We start from the raw sequence: 22,454 nt of genomic DNA, 5'->3' as shown, positions 1-22,454 counted from the left end.
ACATTTTATTGAATAGGTAATTGCATACAACTTACAAAACATATTCCAACTTGGGCAATTATTTGAGCTTGAGCAATGTTAGGTATTTATTATACATCAATCCTGTTGAAGAATATCAAAACCAATATAGTATGAACAGAGGCTCGGAAAGAGCTTTCAATCTGCAAAGTGTGTATACGAACATTTAATGCACTCAAACAATGATCCTGTGTGCACTATTTTTATGCAGGCGGTAAATTACCACCTATGTAACAATAGCACACAAAGGAATGCAATAGGACCACATTAAAGCTTTGTCTTTCGGAGTTTTTAACCATCATGTGGATAAAGGAAACTCATACTTTGGGAATCTCAAGTTGGAGTTTTTCATTTCTGTTTCATGGCTTTTTGAACTTTTTGTAGGGAAATAGAATTTCTGAAAAAAGAAACAGCACAAAGGAGAACATTAGAAGAAACTGAAAATTCACATAAAGAAGAGATTGAGAAACTTCAGAGCAAGGTATGTTTCCAGACTGCGAACAGTAGAATATAGTGACATTTGTAACAAATGTAATCATTTAAACATCTTAATTGTGAATGCATTAATTGTTTACCTTAAATATTATCATACACCTCAATATTGTATACCTCAAATATCCCTTTTAAAAAGTTCTAATTAAGTTTAAAATACTTAAGAACATAAGAAACAGGAGTAGACCATACGGCCCCTCGAACCCGCTCCACCATTCAGTAAGGTCAAGGCTGAACTTCTACATCAACTCCACTTTCCCACCCTATTGCCATACCTCTTGATTCCCTTAGTGCCCAAAAAGCTATCAATCTCAGTCTTGAATAAACTCATAGACTGAGCATCCTCTGGAGTGGAGTAGAGAATTTCAAAGATTCACAACCCTCTGTGAAAGAATTTCTTCTCATCTCAGCCTTAAATGTTTATTATATGTTTCAATGAGATCACCTCTCATTCTTCTCAACTCCAGAGAATATAGACCCAATTTACTCCGCCTGTCATCATAGATAACCCCCTCATCCCAGGGACCAATATAGTGAACCTTCGTTGTACCGCCTTCAATGCAAGTATATCCTTTCTTACATGTGGAGACCAAAACTGCACACAGTACTTCAGATGTGGTCTCACCAAAACCTGTTCAATTGTAGCAAGAATTTTATACACTTCAATGAGATCATCTCTCATTCTTCTAAACACCAGAGAATATAGGCCCGTTCTACTCAATCTCTCCTCACAGGACAGTCCCCTCATCCCAGGAGGATTCACTCTTGGGTAGAAATTTATTTTGGACAGTACCGTAAAACAGGCACAAAAACAAGAAATGCTGGAATCACTCAGCAGGTCTGGCAGCATCTGTGGAAAGAGAAGCAGAGTTAACGTTTCGGGTCAGTGACCCTTCTTCGGAACTGACAAATATTAGAAAAGTCACAGATTATAAACAAGTGAGGTGGGGGTGGGGCAAGAGATAACAAAGGAGAAGGTGCAGATTGGACCAGGCCACATAGCTGACCAAAAGGTCACGGAGCAAAGGCAAACAATATGTTAATGGTGTGTTGAAAGACAAAGCATTAGTACAGATTAGGTGTGAATACACTGAATATTGAACAGCAGCAAGTGCAAACCTGAAGAAAAACAACCTGAAAAAAACAGTGGGTAAGCAAACTGAACAAACTAAGATGAAATGAAATAAATGCAAAAAAAGATTGTAAAAAATGTAAAAAGGAATGTAAAAAAAAGGAAGAAAAAATAACTAAAAATGAAAGTAAAATGGGGGGCTGTCATGCTCTGAAATTATTGAACTCAATGTTCAGTCCGGCAGGCTGTAGTGTGCCTAATCGGTAGATGAGATGCTGTTCCTCGAGCTTGCATTGATGTTCACTGGAACACTGCAGCAATCCCAGGACAGAGATGTGAGCATGAGAGCAGGGGGGAGTGTTGAAATGGCAAGCAACCGGAAGCTCAGGGTCCTGCTTGCGGACTGAGCGTAAAACAGGCATTAGTCACTTGTTATATGCCCCACTTGATATTTAATTGTATGGCACAGCATGTCAGGACACTAACATGCACAATGCGTCATAACTATTTTGAAACTCATTAAGAATAGGATATTGAAAGTGAAGCCCACTGTTCAACTGAAGGATGTCCACTGGAGGGCACTCTTATCTCTGGGATATAATTACTGTTACCATAGCTGTATGTTTCTTTTTGGATCTTACATATTCCATTCATCCCTGTTTTGCAATAGTATAATCTTTTAATTACAATTCAAAAGTACTTCCCTAGCCACCCATAGAAATCACAGGCCATGTGGTTATAAATTATAAGCAGATAATGCAAACAATAAAGTCTGGCAATGTGCAAGGTTCACTGGTATAATGCTGCAAGCCCACTCTCAGCTGAACAATGCTTTGCCTTTGGTTAACTTCTGATGATTATCCCTTTCAGAACCGAAAGGCGTTCAGCGTTCATGATGCACATACATTTGTGTCTCCAAACACACTTAATACCAGCAACTTCAGCTGGAGCAGTATACAGGAACATAAACATTTAACACAATATTGTGCGAGCAACCCAGGAGAATTGCAATCTTATAACACCCTGAATTGGTTTATACTCCTCAAATTCTGAAGCAAAATGTTTTCTACTTTTAAAATAGTAAGGGTCAAAGTATAACAGGATTACGCTATAGATAAGTTCAGCAAGGCTGTGCTCCCAGCACAGATTCTGCCACTTTCGACGCCAATTTCCATGACACTATCGACATTAATCATTTTCCAAAACAATGAATTAAATGCTGAGTGATAGAAAACCTGTACGGACTTTGAAACTTCAAAGGGCATTTGGACGTCAGCAGTGTTAGTGTTTGTGGCATCGCTCAGTGATTGCTTTAAACTCACTATCTAGCAAATGAAACCTTCCCGTTTTCAGAAAGAGCAAGGCAATTGTGCTGCAGGGATTTGCACATACATCTGGAATCTGCTGCTGGTAATATTGGCAGATGAGTACTTAATGCATTTGTGTAATATTTCTTTGTCTGCCATTTCGGCAGAAAGACTGAACCATTAAAAAAAAATAGTTTAACAGTTGCATCAACTAATGGAAGAATGTCATGTGAATGTACTACGTAACCAATGACCCACTGATATTGGCAATTGTCATTTCTAGGCTATGATTTATTGGAAAACAGCCAGCAGACACCAAGGTCTGTTTTCCTGTTCACTAATTTCACCATAAAGTTGACATGAATAAACAGCAATGCAACTACAAGTTCTAGGATAAGCATTGGGCTTCAGCTAAACCAGACTAGTTCCTCTGCCTTGCTCTGCTATCCGTGGTGTTGATACGGTTGGATCAACTGTACATTTTACACCCCAACCAATGTTTTTTTTCCATTATAGGAAAGATATTAGAACTAGGGAAAGGGTTGAGTGAAAATTTACTGGAATAACAGAAAGAGTGAAAGTTTATAAGTATGAAGAAAAACTGGAACATAAAAGGTTAAGTAGGAATCTAATAGAGATATCAAAATTATAGAAGCTTTTTTTACAGGGTCAACAATGAAAGGTTGACAAAGCAGTAACCAAATGGCATAGGGTCTGGAAAGCTGCAGGATGCCACTCTCGGGATAAATTCCCTATAATGCTACTGTGTTAATTGTGTTAAATAAACAGGGATGCACGCTGTCTATTCTAGGTAATCAAATGGGTGCTTTAACATAATTATTGGGGTCTTTTGTTTCAAGTGATAAAATCAAACCTCTTTCATATTTGTAGAGATGGGGTCATTTTTGAGGCTCCAACACTAGGATAGTATTACATTATAACAGTATAACATTACAATTACAATTCTCCAACCCACATGCACCATTAGCAAGGTTACATATATGCTGCATATTGTCTATTTAAATACCTTTTTTATCGATTTTCATCCAGCAAAATGCCTCAGACTTATCTCTACTCCCTTTTTTCTAAGTGATTGCTTTTATTATTAATAATAAATTTTATATCTCAAATCTAATCCCTAATGCAGCTGCTGAATAACAGGGCAATATCTCCTTTTGTTCTGCAGTTTTTTAATTTTTTCAAGGAGTACTATTGAAGAAAATTGTGCAGCAGAATAAACCAATATAGATCCTGTGCTCGGGGACAATGAGTACAGTTTCGTTTTTTTTTAAATAAGCTTTCAATTTTCAGGAACAGAGAGGGACAAACTACCTGTGAAATAAATCTAGCATCCAGATCATTCCAGAGTAGAGTGACCATCTACTGTTCTGCAGTATTGTATATATCATACTTCCCCTGAGTGTATTCAAAGAAAAAGACTTACAATGAGGTATCTACACCAGCTATTCATCTGGAGTGACATGAGATGGTATAACTCAGAGGAATGAGAATATGTGGAATTTCAAAAATACTTAATCAAAAGAAATTTTATATAAGATTGTTCATGACATGAATATATATTGACAAAAATATTTAAATATATACGCTGGAATTCCCATGGGTGATAGGGGCCGTCATTCTAATTATCCACTTTAATTTCAGTGCAAGATCTTCAGAGACTCCAGGGAAACAGCTGCTTGTGCTGTTTCCCTGGAATTTGGGCTGAGGAGAATCAGGAAAATTCTCACACAATATATGTGTATTTCTGCTGTCTTGTTTCTGCCTCATGCAATGGGTCACCATGAGGGTCTTGAATATTTTTTCACTTGGCTTGCCATAGACTTATTTTCAAAACCCAGGAATCTCTTGCTCCTGGGAAAACCTGTCCAGTCTCTTTTGGTGCTTGCTGGCACAATACTTTACTCACCTTTCTCTTTGGCATGTGTTCCTTATGCTTATCTAGTGCTTATCAGGCACCATGCTCTGTGGTTTGCATTACGTTATATCAGTGCTTACCTGACATCTCCCTTCGGTGCCCTGCTTTCCTCAACCACAACTAGTTAGTTAATCTTTGACTCCTTCGCACATAAATTAATTTGAATTGCATGGCTTAATGCATATTTTACTATTGCGTCAGTTCTGATAAGACTTGGAATTCAACACACTGATTTATTTCTCAGAGCCTTTCGATTTCTATTTAACTTTTCACAGTTGATCTCCTCAGGTTTGTCGCCTCAGTAAGGTGTTTACTACTCAGTGCGTTATCTTTCAGACATATCCTTCAATAATCTGGACCATTTAATCACAACCTTTGCATGTGGTAATAGGTGTCTGAATGGTAAGGGATCCACTCAGCCGAGTTAAAATTTGAGGTGTAAATGAAATTTCTGATTTATTCTTCTACTTATATATCAGTTCTAAATGGAAATAGAATATAACACTTCTTAAGAGATTTATGCTGTTTCGAGGTTTGACTCCATGAGAGAGGCAGGTAGCGAGTCACACAGCTCTCACCACGTCAATCTAGACTTCAGCAATCACAGACCTACATCTTGTGCTGATCAGCCTATTCCAATCTGCTAAGCCAGCTGTCATTTTCCTACCATCTTCTAAGAAGTGCGTTGAAATTAAATTACGGCAGTAGCCACAATTAACAACTGTGCTTAGACAAGTGTTTAAATCAAGGCAGGATGCTGGCCTGCATATGGTCTGATCCAGGCAAAGTGTAAAATTGGAAAAATTCTTACAGTTCTTGCGTTACAACAGAAACGACCCTTCCAAACTACTTCATTGGCTGTGAAGCACTTTGCGACATCTTGAGGCCATGAAAGGAGCGCTATATAAATGCAAGTCTTTTTTTATTGGAAGTTTGTTGGAAAGAAAATGTACTTTATAACTGGAATTATAGCTGTTGGAAAAGCATCACTATTATTTGTCTCTTTCACCCTGGAAAAGTCCAAATCCTTTCATTTCTTATTTCATTTCCAGGTACAAAAAATTGCCAAAAAAAAAAGCTGATGGAATGTTAGGCTTTATCTCAAGTGGCCTGGAATACAAAATGGTTGGATTTTATGCTTGTGTTGTTTGAAGCTTTGGTTGGACCAAATCCGGAGTAAAGCATTCAGTTCTAGGCACCACACCTCAGGAAGGATATATTAGCCTTTGGGGGGGGGGGGGGGGGGTGCAGAGCAGCTTCATCAGAATGATACCAGGGCTAAAAGGGTTAAATTACAAGGACAGGTTGTGTAGACAAGGCTTGTATTTCCCTTCAGCATGGAAGATTTAACAGGTAATCTAGTTGCGGTGTTTAAAGTGATTGAAGGATTTCATAGACTAGAGGGAGTGAAACTATTTCCTCTGGTGGGGAGTCCAGAACAAGGGGGATAACCTTAAAATTAGAGTTAGGCTGTTCAGGGATGAAGTCAGGAGCATTTCTTCACACAAAGGATAGTGTGGAAATGTGGTAATACTATCAAGGGATATGGAACCAAAGCAGGTAAATAGAGTTAAGATGCAGATGCCAACTGTGATCTAATTTAATGGCGTTTAATTAAACAGACCTGAGGGGGCTGAATGATCTAATTCCTATTTCTGTCAGTAAGAGGAAGCAAATTATCCTGCACATATGTACACTCCGGCCTAACAGCCAGTTAGAGGATGGCGTAGCCAAAGGACTGGAATTAGATTACTTATATATTTAAAAGAATTGTATGTATTTATTTGCATATTCTTATCATTTCTTTTTCACAGGTTACAGAATTGGAGACAAGTTTAGAATCAATGAAAAATTCCAATGCAATTTAGATGCGAAGATGACTTTACATCACCTGTACTTTAAACAAAACCTTCATGTTGAAGCAACAGGCCTTGAAAACTTGACTTTTCCTGTTTGTTTTCCTCTGGAAGGTTTGTACCAGTTGCATTCAGTGCAAGAGATTGTGTTTAAGGGAATTTTTGCATTGTTGTCTTACATATAACAATTTGCCGAGTCACTTTCAAACAGATGGCCAAATCAGAGATGCTCAGTGAAGCAGGAATGGGCTGCAATGAACTGGTCTGCACTAGGATTGGACTTGCTTCTCAAGCCACAGAACTAGTAATTTCCCATTCAGTTTATGTAGTTTATAAAAGAAATCAAAAAATTCTAACAAATGAATGTTCATCGAGGGCACCATCATTACAAAAGTAAATTGCAAGGTTGCTGTCAGTCAGCTATTACTTTAAGAGTACCAAGAGGTGTAACCTGTCATTATGTCATGAATGAGAATGCACAAGTCTTTTTGACGACTGAAATCAAAGGCAGGTGAAACCAGTAGTGTATTTTTTCTTGTTACATATGTGATTTCTTTTTGCAAATCAGTATAAACCATAATTCTTTTATCTTTTCATTTTATTCTGTAATGAAAAAGTATCATAATAATGATATTTTCACTTCAGTGATGTGTCATTTTATATCTGCATAGTGTGACGGTACCAGTTACTGTCTTAACGAAGATTGTTATTAGACATATAATTTTTAAAAAATAAACCAAATTTCATTACTTTGTTACTGAACAAGTGAATATGAAGTGGATTTAAACAACTTGTATAGTAAATTTGGAATGTAAAGTTGAATAGTGTCATTGTAATGGACTAATGAAGTAGATGGTTGCTAAGTTAAAGATACTGAAAATATTGCATTAATGGTATTTGGCTGTTTTTCAAAGTATCTGCTTCCTTATTCCATGCTTATCTTGGGTCTACCAAGCTTTATCATTCATTCCTATTGTTATTCATTGTGCCATATTTGGTAGATCTTCCCACTTAATTGTCATTACATATGTACAGAAATTAAGCTGAGTGTTTGTGTAGATGTATAGCTGAAGTCCATGTAATTTGTAGTATAAAATGTAAGAAGAACAAAAAAAATGACAGGGCTGCACTGTAAAAAAGGATGTTACATGGTCCAATCAGTTTCTAGAGCTGTGTATTACAGATGCTAAAGAGTCTGATATCGTGATTGAATGACTTCTCCACAGGGTGGAGGATGGTAGTGCAAGGAATATATTTATCAAACCATTCCAGCATAGAATATTTTTTAAAACCAAGTTTAACTCACTCTACCCATTTATCATGACAGGTTTATGCCCTAGAGAAAAACAGTTCTCCAGCTTGCCTATCATGTGTTAAATAACTAGGGCCCCTTGTTTACCAAGTTCAGATGGGATGGAAGTATCTCCATAATCAAGACAAAAGCAGATGGCTTGAGTCACATGAAAAGGGAGAATACATGAATCTTCAGAGAGCTTAATAACACTCAGATGTGTGAAAGAGTCCAGAGTTTTATTTCCGGCTTGTTACCATGCCAGCAAGAGTGAAGAAAAGAGTACACATTACAACTAATTTAACACGGGAGTCTGTGTAGCATGGTGTGGAGGTAATTGCTATTTGTGTGGGAGGACGTGCCATTTGTACAGCTGCTATACCTATCTGAAAAGCTAAACAGATGGGTACCCTTTCATCCATTACCAGCACATCTGGTCCCCATCTCAGTACCAGCTACTGTGATATGCTGGATATTCAGCTTGCCCAGCCTACAAAATGTATAGATTGTACATTTAGGAGCTGGCATTTAGACACTATCTACACGTTAGCACTACCAGATGAGTGATATTCCATTACCCAACAAATACTGTACATAGTTGAGTTTCATATTAATTATTGATCATAAAACTGTTGAGTTCCTGCAGAAAACACTCAACAAACAACCTTTTTATATTCAACTGTGTATAGTATTTGTTCTTTTTATAGCATGAGGTGTCGTTACTGAACGCAACAACACTAGAAAGTAGTGTGTTGTAACAAGGAACTGTTTCAGAAGGCTACAAAATGGATAAAAATTGAAATAACATCTAAACTGAAGTGTTTTAGATGATTAGACTGTGCAGAAACTGTTACAATCATTTAAGTTAAAAACGTTAGTATTTAACCAGATAAGCATTGTTTGTAACCAGCACTGAAGATGTAGGGGCCCCTGTTACCTTTATTATTGAGCGTGAAGGCCTGAGACGTACAATGCTCCTGAGGTACCCAATGCACCCCTGTGCAAGTGGCCGAAGGGAAGACTGCTGTGAGCCTGCACACAAGCAGTGAACATGGTTCATTAGGCCCAAGAAGTATCCAGATTATGTACCCGCCCCATTTGGAATAAGCACTAAAAGAAGCCACCAATTTTTTTAAAATCCCTGATGTCCCTATATAGTTGGTCTTTCGAGCTTGTGCCCCAAGGCTCTCTCCATCCACACCACAATATCGTCCTTGCAGCACAGCCGTTTACTGGCTGCTGGTGCCCTGAATTCTTGCCCGAGCACTCCAAGCACATCATTAGCGACATGCTCAGAGTCCTGGAAGGTTATGTAAGTGATCGAACATTATCATTTGGGCCATAATAGCAGTCCCGTAGTTTTTGCTACCCTTGAGGCCAGTTGAAACCTTAGAATAAAAAGGCAGGCAGTACCTGTTGGGGTAGAGCACTGGACACATCATAAGCCCAAGATCAAATCACAATTTCCACTGTCACGTGATTTTTCTTATTTGAATTTTGTTACACTCAGTGATTGAGTTTTCCAGGTGGTCAGCTGACCCACTGGAGGAGGAACCTTGCAGTCTCTTAATACACCTCAGCGAAAGAAAGCTGGCAACGATTAGTTTGCCCCAATCTGCTTAATCCTTCCATGCAAAGAAGGGAGCTTGCCAGTGGCTGGCAGATTGAGAGGAGTAGTGGGGGAATGTTTTTTTTGGAAACAGAAAATTTATGAATTGCTGTTATTTATAAATTGTGATTTCCCACCTTCAGTGAAGTGGTCAATAATATGTTAGAAGGGACTGGGTGGTGCTTTGTGATATCGCATTGTCCTTTCACCTCACGAACCTGATTTTGAACCTTGCCGAGCCTTTCTCTGCCTCTAAAGGTTTAAAGTGAGATGACTTTGGACATTCTGAACCCATTTCCTGGTAAGCATGAGCCAATAGCAGAAAATTGGTTACTTTTCTGCAATAATTAACATTAAATTACAAATCATATTCAGCGATAGGTCATAGGATGGCTGATGTACAAAATGGTTAAGGGACATTGTAATAACGGTGCAGGGGAAGCATGATTCTACATCTTATTCATGTCCTGGGAGTGCTTCATGTTAATACAGGGGCAAAAAGTAGCAAAATATTCCACTGGCACTGACATCCCTCACCTTGATGAACACAGAAATGCCTCTCAATTTTACTGGATATTACAATGAACATTCGCAGACAAACATTTGAAATATGAAGCTTATGCAGCAAGCTACGTGTCTAATTCAATTCAGATCCTTGTTTTGACCTGCCAGTTCCTCCTTCAGTTGGGGACAGAGGTAGAAAGCACTGAGTCATATTGGGCTTTTGATAAACGCATACATGGATGCTTTTTGCTGCCGATTGTTACAGTTTAGAGGTTTCAGCAGCCAACTGGTTTGCGTAAGCTCTGTGCACAGTGTTTGAGATTTTATTGCGATTGATTGATTTCACTTGTGTATATGTGATAATTGTATTTGGTGAAATGTATACAAACTTCAGCAAAGTTAAACTGTTTCTTTTATGGCTTTCAACCATGTTAGTTGAATGTTAATTAAATTTCCTGTTAAAAGGTATTATCTAGCTTATATGAAATTATTAACTTTCTGTTTCTTTTTACTATAATTACACTTGTCCAATAGATTCTTTAGTAGTATCACAAGGATCATATAAAGTTTGTTTCAAGAATATGATGGGAACTAATATGCTCTTAATGTTTGTAGGATGTCTTGCTAATGATAGGTAGGCTCCTCATAATGTTCCGCCCTGTGTTAAAATTGAATGTCATCTCTCAAAACCTACTTTATTTTGAATGTATATTAAACATATCTGAACTTATTTTATCATATCTTCTAATGAAGTGTAGCATGAAGTCAAACAGCACAGAATAAAGTTGACAATACCACTTTTATAGGATGTGCCCTTTTAAGTTTATATATTGTCCTTATTCAGGTTTCATTACTTAAAGGAAGTGGCCTGTCACTTTTTACTAGTATTATCATTTTACTAACAAGATCTGGATTTTTAAATTATTTTTGTGGCATGGACATTAAAACAAAAATGTGAAGGAGCTGTAAATCCCAACAGTGTCAGTGAGGTCATAGGAGAAGTGTTGAACAGTGCTGCACTCTCAGAAGGAGGGGAAAACTGAGGTCAGCTCATCTTGCCTTTCTCTGGTACCCGCCCCTCCAGATCAGATTGGCTGAAGAGCAGCATAGGGAGAGGCTTACAAGTAGATCACTTGCTAATACCTCAGTCAGCATGTGACATGTGGTATGGGGAGTGGGGGACCTGCAAATATGATAGCAGAGCTTCGATAGTGGCTCATCGGGTAAATGTTCCGCCTGGAGTGCTAGTGAGCATCACAGATTGGGACTATCCCACAGTTCATTGCTGGCTCTGTACAAAGTTTGTTGATCTCAGCCAACATTGGGGTAGGTGTCCTGTAACGGTAAGGAGGGGGAAAAAAACACAATCCGGGTTTCCTGCTGCTGTGAAGATGACTTTCTCTTGTCTTTATGCATATTAACTTCACATGACTTTATATAAAACTTTGGGGAGGAAATTGGTGTACACCAATGGCTGATAAGAGGATTGGCAGCCTGATTATCTTCACCAACTGGCGCTGTTTAAAACTGGCTGCTGATTCGCTATCAGCCCATTTCGTGCTATTGGTGCTCACCCCTTTCTCTGGTTGCTAATTTGTAGGAAGATCAAAAAGGCATCATTTATGAAAGGATTTGTGATCTAACTAAAAATGGCAACCAGAAGAAATCCTCTATATATGCTTATAATGCCAATACACTGAACAATTAGACAGTCATCCTAAAAATTACTACCCAGGGGCTTCCATAGAAACATGCATGTGAGGATATCCAGTGAGGACAGGAACCAGCTCCTGTGCTGTGCTACCCCGATGGAAACAATGCCCTGTCAATACTCACTGTTTCAGCTAACGCCAAAAGAATGGCCACTTGAGCTAGGTACTGATGGGCTGCTGACACCCAAGGAACCATACCCAGACATGAGTCAGCAACTTCAGGAAAAGAGGCATGAAAACAGGAAATAATTGGGGAGAAAAGATCAATAAATAATACATACAAAGAAACATAGCATTGTTCCTGCGAAACATAGCTCAAATCCTTGGTTTAAATGGAATAATGCTGCTTTTCATCATCCAAGGCTACTTAATCCCTTAAGGACTTGGATTACTGTTTTTGCAGCAACATTAGCCAATGCCAAGAAGATTTTAGCTGTTAGTAAAGTCTATGAATGCAGCCAGTGAATAAATGGTCTGCACTTTTTGTACCTTAGTTTGAACCATATTTACTATAACAATATAATATTGAAACGATAGACAAAATTTTGCATTTATCAAAAACTGGAAGTAGAGCTTCGGGATGGGTTCAATGTCATTGGCGATGCATCAGTATTTAGATATTTTTTTCTCACTGCAGTTTGTGAAGTATCAAGACACAAAGTGGAGCCTTAAACCAGAAATATTGTGTAATTATATGTGTATTTTATATCAATTTGTGATACTGTAAACTTGAACTAACCACATTTTAGAGTTATCAATTGCTTTGAGGATCACAGTGCTGCAAAGGATGGATAATTGCCTGGTTCAAATGGAGTAAAAATCAGGTAAAGATATCACTGATAATGTTAGCAGAAAGCAGGCTACTTAATTGTGACAAAGTGCTTGACAAAACAACTAATGAAATTCTAGGAAACACTACCCTGTAAATGTGCTTGTTAATAATAGTTTGCATATGAAGCAAGCTAGAGTTTGTATTTAATCAGTGTGATCATTAAATAAGATAGTCTATGCTCAAGGTACAGTTTAATCTGAATACTTCATTGAACCAATGATGTCCCCCAATTTATATGTTATTCGTGCTGTTTGATGATGTTCCTAATCAATCATTTTATGGTGCTGAGTAAATAATGCTATTGATTTATCATTGTGTGTTCCTCAGCAAATTATTACATAATAGCACAATTTTTTATTATTGCTATTGTACATGACATTGCAGTAAAGTTTAAAAACTGTGTACATGCATGACACATTTTGCTAATTTTGATTGGTCCCAAGTTCATAATTAGCTGGAGTTCAAACTCGGCTTTTTGTCTGTATTCATATAGCATGTGTCAATTTAATGACTATTCCAACTACCTTTGCTAATTATCAGACACTGATGCACTTACGGCCGGATGAGGGCAGTTTTTTAAATTTATTCATGGGATGTGAGCGTCTCTGACAAGACCAGCATTTATTGCCTGTCCCTAATTGCCCTTGAGAGGTGGTGGTGAGCCTCCTGCTTGAATACAATGGAGTAACTTATTAGACTATTTCAGAGAGCAGTAAAGAGTTAACCTAATTGCTGTAAGTCTGGAGTCACATGTAGGCCGGACCAGGTAAGGAGGGCAAATTTCCTTCCCCAAAGGGCATTAGTGAACCAGCTAGGTTTTTAGGACCATCTGTAGTTTCATGGTCACCATTACTGATACTAGCTTTTTTAAAAATATGGCCAGGATGTTAATTCTGTTCCTGTCCCTTAACTTCATAAAAGCCAGCACTGCACCAATTGACACTTATTTGAAACTACTTTGTGTTGTTGTTATGCCGATAGTGGAGGTGACACGCTTATGCCTCGGTTGAATAAAGATTCTATTCTGGGTGAATTATAATCTTGCAAATATACTGTTGTTCTAAAGTTATAATTCTTCCTGGTATCTTACAGAACTTATAGTTAGAAATTTTTCATGAATATTTTTAAAAATCCCAATATATAAGACCAATAGAATTTTTAAATAAGTTGTCCTGCAGAATATCTTAGTGAGTAGAATATAAAGTACATAGAAGAGAAAGCTGTAAAGCTGATGGAGCTGAGTGTAAATAGAACTTCACCATATTACATGTGGTGTAATCCTCATGAGCCTCAGTGTTGTGCACTTTGATTCCACATTCAAATCAAGTTTACTGAGAGAAGTAGCTCAAATAACAGGGTATTTGTTTACCCTTAGTCTGTGAGCTAATATCCCAGAACTGCTTGTTACTTGTGCACGCCTGCTTCGGTCGAGTGGGTTTTCCTTCGTTCTCAGCTCTGCCACAAGAGGGAGCAGGAACTTAATGCAGATGTAGACAATCCCTGAATGATGTTTCGTCAGCCACTTCAACAGCACTTGTATACAGAACCTTCACTCCATGGCCTGTACCACTTTCCCAGCTTGGGTCACATACATTATTTCTGGGAGACATCAGTCTCCTCTCTCCATCATCTGTCTCTTGAATGAATCTACAGTTTTTACATCACTCTTCATCAAGAAATTCTTCCTGTGGTCTAAATTATTTTTTCAGCAGTTTTAACCTACGTTCTTGTACCCTGGTATATCTTGAAGGAGTGCTCTATCTCTACTGTCCAATATCTTGTACACTTGTATAGGTTCCTCTTACAGTCATTTTCTTTTAAGAGTAAAAAAAAACCCAGTTTCTCCAATCTTTCGTCAAAGCTCACACCTTTGACTCCGCAGGGATCAGGTGTTTAGCTCTTCCTTGCACCTGCTCCCTGACTTGCACAATTCTTTTATATTTTGGTGACCAGAACTGAATAAAGTCTACCAGGTGTGGTCTGACCAGAGAACTCTACATTTTTAGCATGAAATCATCTCGCTTATATTCAGCTGACCTCGCTATATAATTTAGCGTTCTGTTCACATTGCTTTTGCTGCACAGCGGTAATTTGACATGTTAATTTTGAGTCTGCCTTCAACCCCAAATCATTTTCCACTTCATATTTAGCTATTTCTATTATTGGGCACTGTGCCCTTTTTCCTTTCCAATATGTAATACCTTGCACTTATTTATATTGAATATCACCTGCCACTGATTTGCCCACTTGCAGAATTTATTTAAAGTAACATCAAAAATAGGAGCAGGAGTAGGCCATTTGGCCACTTGAGCCTGCTCTACCATTCAATAAGATCATGGCTGATTTGCTACCTCAGCTACACCTTACCGCACTATCCCCATATCCCTTGATTCACTTGGTATCTAAAAATCTATTGAGCTCTGACTTGAATATACTCAATGACTGAGCATCCACAGCTCTCTGGGATAAGGAATTCCAAAAATTCACAACGCTTTGAGTGAAGAGACCCTTTCCACTTCCTTCAATTAGAATGCTTCTCTCTCTATCCCAGTTGAATATGATCTGCATATTTGACCAGGGTGCATTGGGTTCCTGAATCCAAGTGAACATAAAGAGCAATGTTGGAGACCAAAGCACTGATTCCTAGAGCACGTCACATAATACTTCCTGTCTCACTCAAACATCACTCTCCTAACAAGCACTGACTGCTGGCTTTCCTTCAGCCAACACTTTGCCCACATCTAAGATTTCACTTTGAATTTCTACTGCCTTCCATTTCAGTCGCAATCTTTTCGTGGGAAGGTATATCAAAGGTTTTTTGGAAACCTAAGTACACCAAATCATATAGTTTGCCATTATTCACTTGGGATTTCACTTCCATAAAGAAAAGTCAAGGAGGTTAATTAAGCAGAATCTTCTCCTCTGTAGACATCTTGGCAGTTATTTATCAGATTATTCTCCAACAGGTAGCTCTCAATTGATAATCCCATTATTTTACCAGATGTTGATGGGTCTATGGTTGCCCTGTCTTCATTAGCTTGTTTCCAACTTAATGGGACCTCCCATTATTTAGTGACTCCTTCATGAGGATTGTTAGCTTTTCACAAATTTCATCTCTTATCTCTTTCTCCTTTGGATGGGTTCCATCAATTATGTTGATATCAAAGCCTGCAGGAACATCAGAATTACTAGATGAAAAAAGAGCAAGATCTAGTTCATTTTCTACCATCCTTGTGATTGAATGACGTCACAATAATGGAATTGTTGACTAATCATGGCAATAAATCTTTTATCATTTGGTCCACAACAGGCCCAAACACAAGGTGAGAAAAAAACCCCCATAGTGGAAAGCTTTGGGAGCCATTGGTCCAAAGTGACCTGTTCCTCCAAGTATACTATGCTTATGGTGTGTCGTGCCTCAAATTGTTCATATACCATGTTGCAAATATTACTTTCGTATTTGAATAAATACTATTTGCTTCCACCAGGCAGAATCTTACCGCCTTAGTTTTTAAACGCAGCTAGGACCATTTCTGGGTCCTGACCCCAATGGTTTCTGAGGTCCACCTGCCTACACGATCTTCCAGGAGCCGGCCAATTAAGAGCGGCATGCGGGCTGTGAGGTGGGAATGCTATTTGCGAGTGCCTGAGGTTCTGGTGGCAGGCAGCCTCACCAGGAGAGGAGAGGAGGGAACTCCTCCACAAGATGGCACCTGCTGGTGGCATCTCCAATTTGCCCTAGGTGAGCGCTTAATTGCTGATAATTTAGGTATCTGCTACTGCCAGGTAGGTAGCCGGTGCCTGTCTCATGCTGCCTTCGACAAGACTGCTCAGAGGTGGGATCACATTGGGTAGATGACCTGACATACATCTCCAAGCGAGCCTGTTCCATCAATTTACCACTCGCTCAGATAAATGGCATGGATTATTTTCATTAATGCAGTATATGTTACTGCAGTCTTCTCTTGCAAGTACTTAAGGAAACTGATCATTGAATATGTTGACTATTTTGCACTATTTTTCAGTTTCATTTTTCATGGAATTTTTAAGGGATTTCACTTCCCTTATTGTCCTCATGTAGTTACAGTCCCAAATTTATTTCTGTTGTGTTCACTGTTTACCACAAAAATCATTTCCAATTCTCTTTTTATCCTCTTGAATTGCCCCTTTGACATGCTTCTGAAATTTCCTGCAATCCTCCAAGTGATCCCATCCCGCTTTCCTGTTCCGTCTTTGAGAAGATCATTTTTCGTGAATATTTCATTTCTGATTGTCTTGTCCATCCATTTGAAGTCATATTTTGAGTTTATAATTGTTAAGCTTGTGTTTTTGTCAGTAGGCTTATTTCATAAACCATTCCATTTATTCTTAGATATTTGTTCCTTATTTTAATTGCATGGAAGCACTTTTTTTTTATGCTACCAAGATCTTGTGATTTTCAAGTAAAATAACCTGCAGCTCAGATATATGCACTCCAAGTATGATTATGTGTAATCAAGAAGTTGGTTAGAGGAGATAATTCTCAATGATAATGTAATTTCCTTCAAATGTTGGTCCTGAAAATATTTTGCTTAGTGCTGCTGGTTTTATTACCAACATGTTCCCGATTTCTACCTATTTAGCACAGACGGGGTATTGCTTGGTGCAATGAAATGAATAATATACAGACATAGTCATGAGTGATAGCTGAATCGTCACCGTACCGTACTCTGGGATATGAAATGTTCAAATTGTGAAAGTAAATGCAAAATGGCTGAAGTGTACTTCATGTTAAAGAGGAATTTCAGCCATTTCTGGTGAAGGAGGTATCATGCACAAGTAATACTGTAATATTTTTTGCAATACAGTGATGTATTTGCCTTGAATTACATCACTAAATTGTGTGTCTGGCAAATAAAGAGGAAAGGGTTGTCACTTTTTAATAATGATGAGGTCTTTTTAGGAATCTGGATTTAGAAGCGATGCATCTTTCATCTTAACTTTCCAAAAACTCCAAAACATTCCTACTCTTTTAGCCTTGTGAAATTTATTAATTACTACAGGTCTAATTTTGCTTCATTGTTGCAATTTACAGTTATTAACTGTTATAAAATTAGATCAACAATTCAAACTTTTCTTAACCTGGAGAAACAAAAGTACTTCATTTCTTGAATTATAATTCATACGTTCCTGAGCAGCTGGGTGAAAAGGCTGATTTTGGAATGGATTTTGCAACTTTGCTAGACAATTAGTTAAGAAACCTTTGCAGAGCAAGGGATCTGGTAGTATAGCAGGAAGGCATACAATCCAGGGTTTCACTGGCCATGGATACAACTCTTGTCTGAAGGACTTAAGGCTGCCAGATATTTGTAACTGAGCTTCTGTGCTGGATCACTGTGAAAATATGGAAAGGATCCAGATTTCTCACATCAGCTCTGGGAGAGTAAGATAGGCACTCTTTGCCAACCAACATGCATGGATATACCAGCACTAAAGTTCTTTGACAGTTTTACTAGCTGGTATGGGAAGGCAAGACGTAAATAAATACAAAAACTGCAAAAGCAATTCAGAGTTAAGCAACAATAAGGTAAAGCTCATCAAACCTTTTTCTCTAATCAACTAAATATTTGAGTGTTAAGAGTGTTAGAGAAGGTGCTACAAGAATTACTGAAGTGATGATAGTCTTATACTCACTAGATTTTGATTTAAACCTTTTCTGTCTAGTGACTGTCCCATCAAAGAGGCTTGAAATGTTTCAACAATATGTTGGATTATTTTGGAAATGCAATGATGCACAGCATTGACAAGTTGGGCTGGATTTTAAGGAGCCCTCGACATTGGGATCTGTGGCGGGGGAGCCTGAAGGTGGCGCTGGATGAAGCCTGCCATGGATCTCGATGCCAGCGCCAGGCACATTGGCAGCTGCTGGGCGACGGGACCGCAATTTTAATATTCAAATCAATTAAATTAATTAATTTAAGTATTTATACGTCGCCTCTTCTTGGCCCGATGCGATCTTTGAGCTGGTGGCCGGCACTCCTGTGCCTTCAGATCCCTGTCCAGGCAAACGAGGCACAATACTAGTGGGGAGGGGGGAGGATGTAAGTTTAGCAGTGCGGGGTAGTGGTGGGGAGGGGGTGCGGAAAATGGGGTTGAATTAACATCATGAGTATAGGGGATGGTGGGAAGGGTTGTAGTTTAAACTTTGTGCAGTTTGGGGGAATGGTCAGGTGGTAAAGGGAAGCGTTTTGGGGGAGTGGCAAATAATTAATTGTTGTGGGAGAGGGGCAAAATAAATGTATTCATTTAATTTTATTCTATCTATCTTTAAATATTTAAATAAGCCAGTAGGGCCGAGAGCCCTTTAAAAATGGTGTCGGTGCCTGCGCACAGGCAGCTGAAGCTATTGCCGGGGACGGACAGCACGCCCCCTCCATGTGATCGGGGTGGGGCGTGGTGGCCAGCCCCGGCTACTTAAATGAGTCGCCGCGCTTGAGATCACAGCAGCTCTTTGGCGTCAGCCCGCGCAGGCAGGCTCTCATTTTTGATTGTAAAATCCAGCCCATAATGTCCACATCTGATACAATATATAGCACACAATATGTTTGCACAAAAATAAGTTTGCAAACGTCTGAAAGTTTCATCTTTCTCTGCATTTCATCTCAAGTATTTGTGTTGCCAGGTTCATAGTGACTGCCCTATTTCCAAAAGCTTTCACTTGTTGGCCAGTTAGTTGATTGCTCAGATCCCCCCTTCATATTTGTTAGCATAGTTTATAAGGAATGGACACAGGTATCAGTATTTAGCTCTGACTCCTTTGCAGTTTGGGTGATTGTTCACAGAATAAAGGTTCAAAATGACTAATATTTGACTGCTTCCCTGAGCTTAAGCCTTTGAGATCTATGACAGTACATTTCAACTACACCAAATTATAAATGCTATCAATGGAGACATGTATATTCCCAAAGCTACTTAACATTAATCATAAAAAACCTATAATAAGAGAACCTGCTTTGTGTATACATATATACTGTGTCTATTTCCAAGTCTGCATGGGAAATGGTTGTACTCAAAGGATTAACCCTTTACTTAGTCAGCCTGCCATTTAGTATATTCCTTACTTAGTGGGTGTATGACTTTTATTTTACTGGAAAGCAGAAATATTGAATATTAATAATTAGCGAAAAGTAAAAGTCCACAATATCAAATGCTAGAATTCATTAATCCAGCACTATACACTTAAAGTAATCATTTAAATAAATGACTAATAAGGAAATGACTTTGGACCCAGCAGCAAATAACTCTACAAGCCATGGCAGTTTGGCCTATACAATAGGTCTGTCTGCAAACTCGAATAACTTGCAATTTAGCAAATCACAATTTGCAGCTGGCCTGCAACGTTTGTGTGTGTGTATGTGTGTAAATTTCCATTTTTCAGCAAAACTGCAAATGTACGGATACTCTTTTTGACCATTGTAGTTTTATGTGCATTTGTTTAAGTTGTACTATTTTATTGCCTGTAGGAACTTAATTTATTAAGTTGCTTTTCAGTGTGAATTTCTGGATTAAGGAAGTACCTTAAATATCTGTTGCTGTTATGGGGAAATCTTACACTCTGTTTGTCACTCAGTGTAGCTCTGTGTCCTGGGATCTTTTCAGTGTTCATTCTTTGAAACATCAGTCTTTAATTGCAAGTTGTATTTTGTGAACACTCGACCATGCTTTTACTTAATTCAGTGCAGTCCAGGCCAGGTTTACTAGTAAAGTAGATCCAATGGGTTGAAGGGTCTTATTTATCTGAATTTTTCTTGTGATCTTCACCTGAGTGGTGGTCAAGTAAAGCGATGACAAAATAAATGTATTTATTGTGACGACATTGGAAACTTGGGGCAGAAGTTTTGCAATGGAGGCGGATGAGCACAGAAATTTGCACTGGCATGCTGGTTTGCCAGCACCATCCCGTCCCCAGCAGCAGGATCAGGGGCGGAAGGATTACCCACCCGCAAGTGGCAGGTAGCCAATTAAGGTATGTTAATGGCCTATTAAGGCCAATTAACAGAGGCCAACTAGAATTTTCCAGTTGGCCTGAGGGCCCCCAGTGACATTGGGAACTAGTCCAGCAGCCTGAAGGTGGCCTCCCAGCAGCAGACCAGGGGACCAGCACTCTAGGCAGGCTTTGAGGCCTTCCCCACCTGCTTGGTCACAGCTGTGGCTGCAGGCCTCCTTGTGGAGGTCTGGAAGCTGGCCATTTTTTAATTCAGAATTTTTAAAGGTTGCTGAGGGGGTGCCTCACTTTGGAGGTGTCCTTTCTCTCTCTTTTTCTCTCTGTCTCCCACCCTCTCATCTAAAACAGCAGCTGCAGCTCCTTCCGAGCTGGAGGTGCTTCTCTTCGCCCTCCTGTTTCCAGAGCCCGCCTGATGACCTTAATTGGACCATCAGCACAGGCCCTGGTCACTAATTGGCCAATTCAGGGAAAATCACTACTGGGTGACTGTCCCCCACATAAGGGCCCTGATGTCAGAGTCAAATGGGGATCCTGACCGCATTGTGTTGGGAGCAGCAACCCGACAGTGATTTTGCCTGAATCGGCCAATTAGTGACCAGAGGGCACGCTCGCCATCCAATTAAGGATGGTGGGCGGTCTCTTGAAGCTGGAGGGTCAATAGGAGGCCCTGCAGCACTAAAGGAGCTGCAGCCTGGCATTGCAGGTAAAGGAGAGAGAGAACACTTCCATCTTGAGGCCCCCTCTCCGCAACTTTAACAAATTTGAAATAAAAAATGGCTTCAGCTACCGGGCCACCATTGTGGAGAGCAAACCAGTACAAAGGGCAGCCTGCAGCTGCAGCTGAGGATAGGTGGCCGGGGGTCAGGGAACCTCAAAGGCATCCTGGACCACTGCCACCACCACCCCCCCCCCCACCCCCCCCGGCCAGCCTGCTGCTGGGAGGCCGCCTCCAGGCAGCTACCAGGTTCCCAATGCCGCAGGGGGCCTGCTGGTCAGCTAGAAAATCCCAGTCAGCCTCTAATCAATGGCCTTAACTGACCTTTAACTTCAGCTACCCATCGCTTGTGAGCGGGTAGCCATTCCACCCCAGCAAAATGACTCAGGTGCAGGGAGGTGCCAGCAAACCGACACGTCAGGCGGTGGCACAAAATTACACACTTGCTCCCCTCTGTTCTTGTCCCCATATCGGGATGAAAATGCTGCCCTATGAATATGCTATTCTTAATGGCCAGTCATATCCCTCTGTCATAAAATTTGTCAACAGTGCTTCTCATATCAGATAATTTTCTCAATGAGCTGAGAGGTGAGTAGAAAATTCTGTCTCAAATGGAGAGTGTTCACTTTCTGTATCAATTCCTGTTAATTTTGGGACTTTTTTTCCAAATTGTTATATTGGCACCTTATATTAAGAGGGACTTTTCTTGAATTACCCCTGTGGCATCAACACTACCAGGCTCACAACTTGACAGTCCAAAACATCAGAGGAGCCCTTACAAAAGGCACTCACAGTGTTGGCGGGGTAAGTGTTTTTTTTATGTATTGCCTTCCAGTCATGCAGTGCACATTCAGCAGCACTGGTCTGCAGATTTGAATTAAATGCTGGAAACCTAATCAAACCCAGTTTCCTGTTTCTCTAAAAAAAATACTGTTCTGCTTTATATTTTTGACGGGTCTTTTTTCTCTGCTGTTCTTCCCCAAATTGCAATATTGTTGAAGGTACATCCTTATAACTACTAAAATGCAAACATTGTGTGTCTTTAATCCATTGTGTGTCACATCGTTTTAGCTCTTTAATCCATTGCTCTCCATTCCATGTGCTGTACATATATTTGGGCTTCCAT

The 22,454-nt window shown here is 39.4% G+C and overlaps 1 protein-coding gene across 1 annotated transcript in view; it reads left to right on the top strand.

Annotated features, from left to right (window-relative positions):
- Nucleotides 1–22,454, top strand: part of ppp1r9ba (protein phosphatase 1, regulatory subunit 9Ba) — a 473,359-nt gene that overhangs the window by 206,702 nt on the left and 244,203 nt on the right. Inside the window, exons 9-10 of the mRNA XM_068013062.1 lie at nt 403–499; nt 6,640–6,684. Coding sequence (XP_067869163.1) covers nt 403–499; nt 6,640–6,684 — 142 coding nt within the window. The remainder of the gene's footprint in view (nt 1–402; nt 500–6,639; nt 6,685–22,454) is intronic.

Source organism: Heterodontus francisci, chromosome 33 (genome assembly GCF_036365525.1).
Source record: "Heterodontus francisci isolate sHetFra1 chromosome 33, sHetFra1.hap1, whole genome shotgun sequence".
Taxonomy (NCBI): Eukaryota; Metazoa; Chordata; class Chondrichthyes; order Heterodontiformes; family Heterodontidae; genus Heterodontus; species Heterodontus francisci.
The sequence above is the reverse complement of the archived record's forward strand: the minus strand, read 5'-3'. Positions and strand labels throughout refer to the sequence as shown.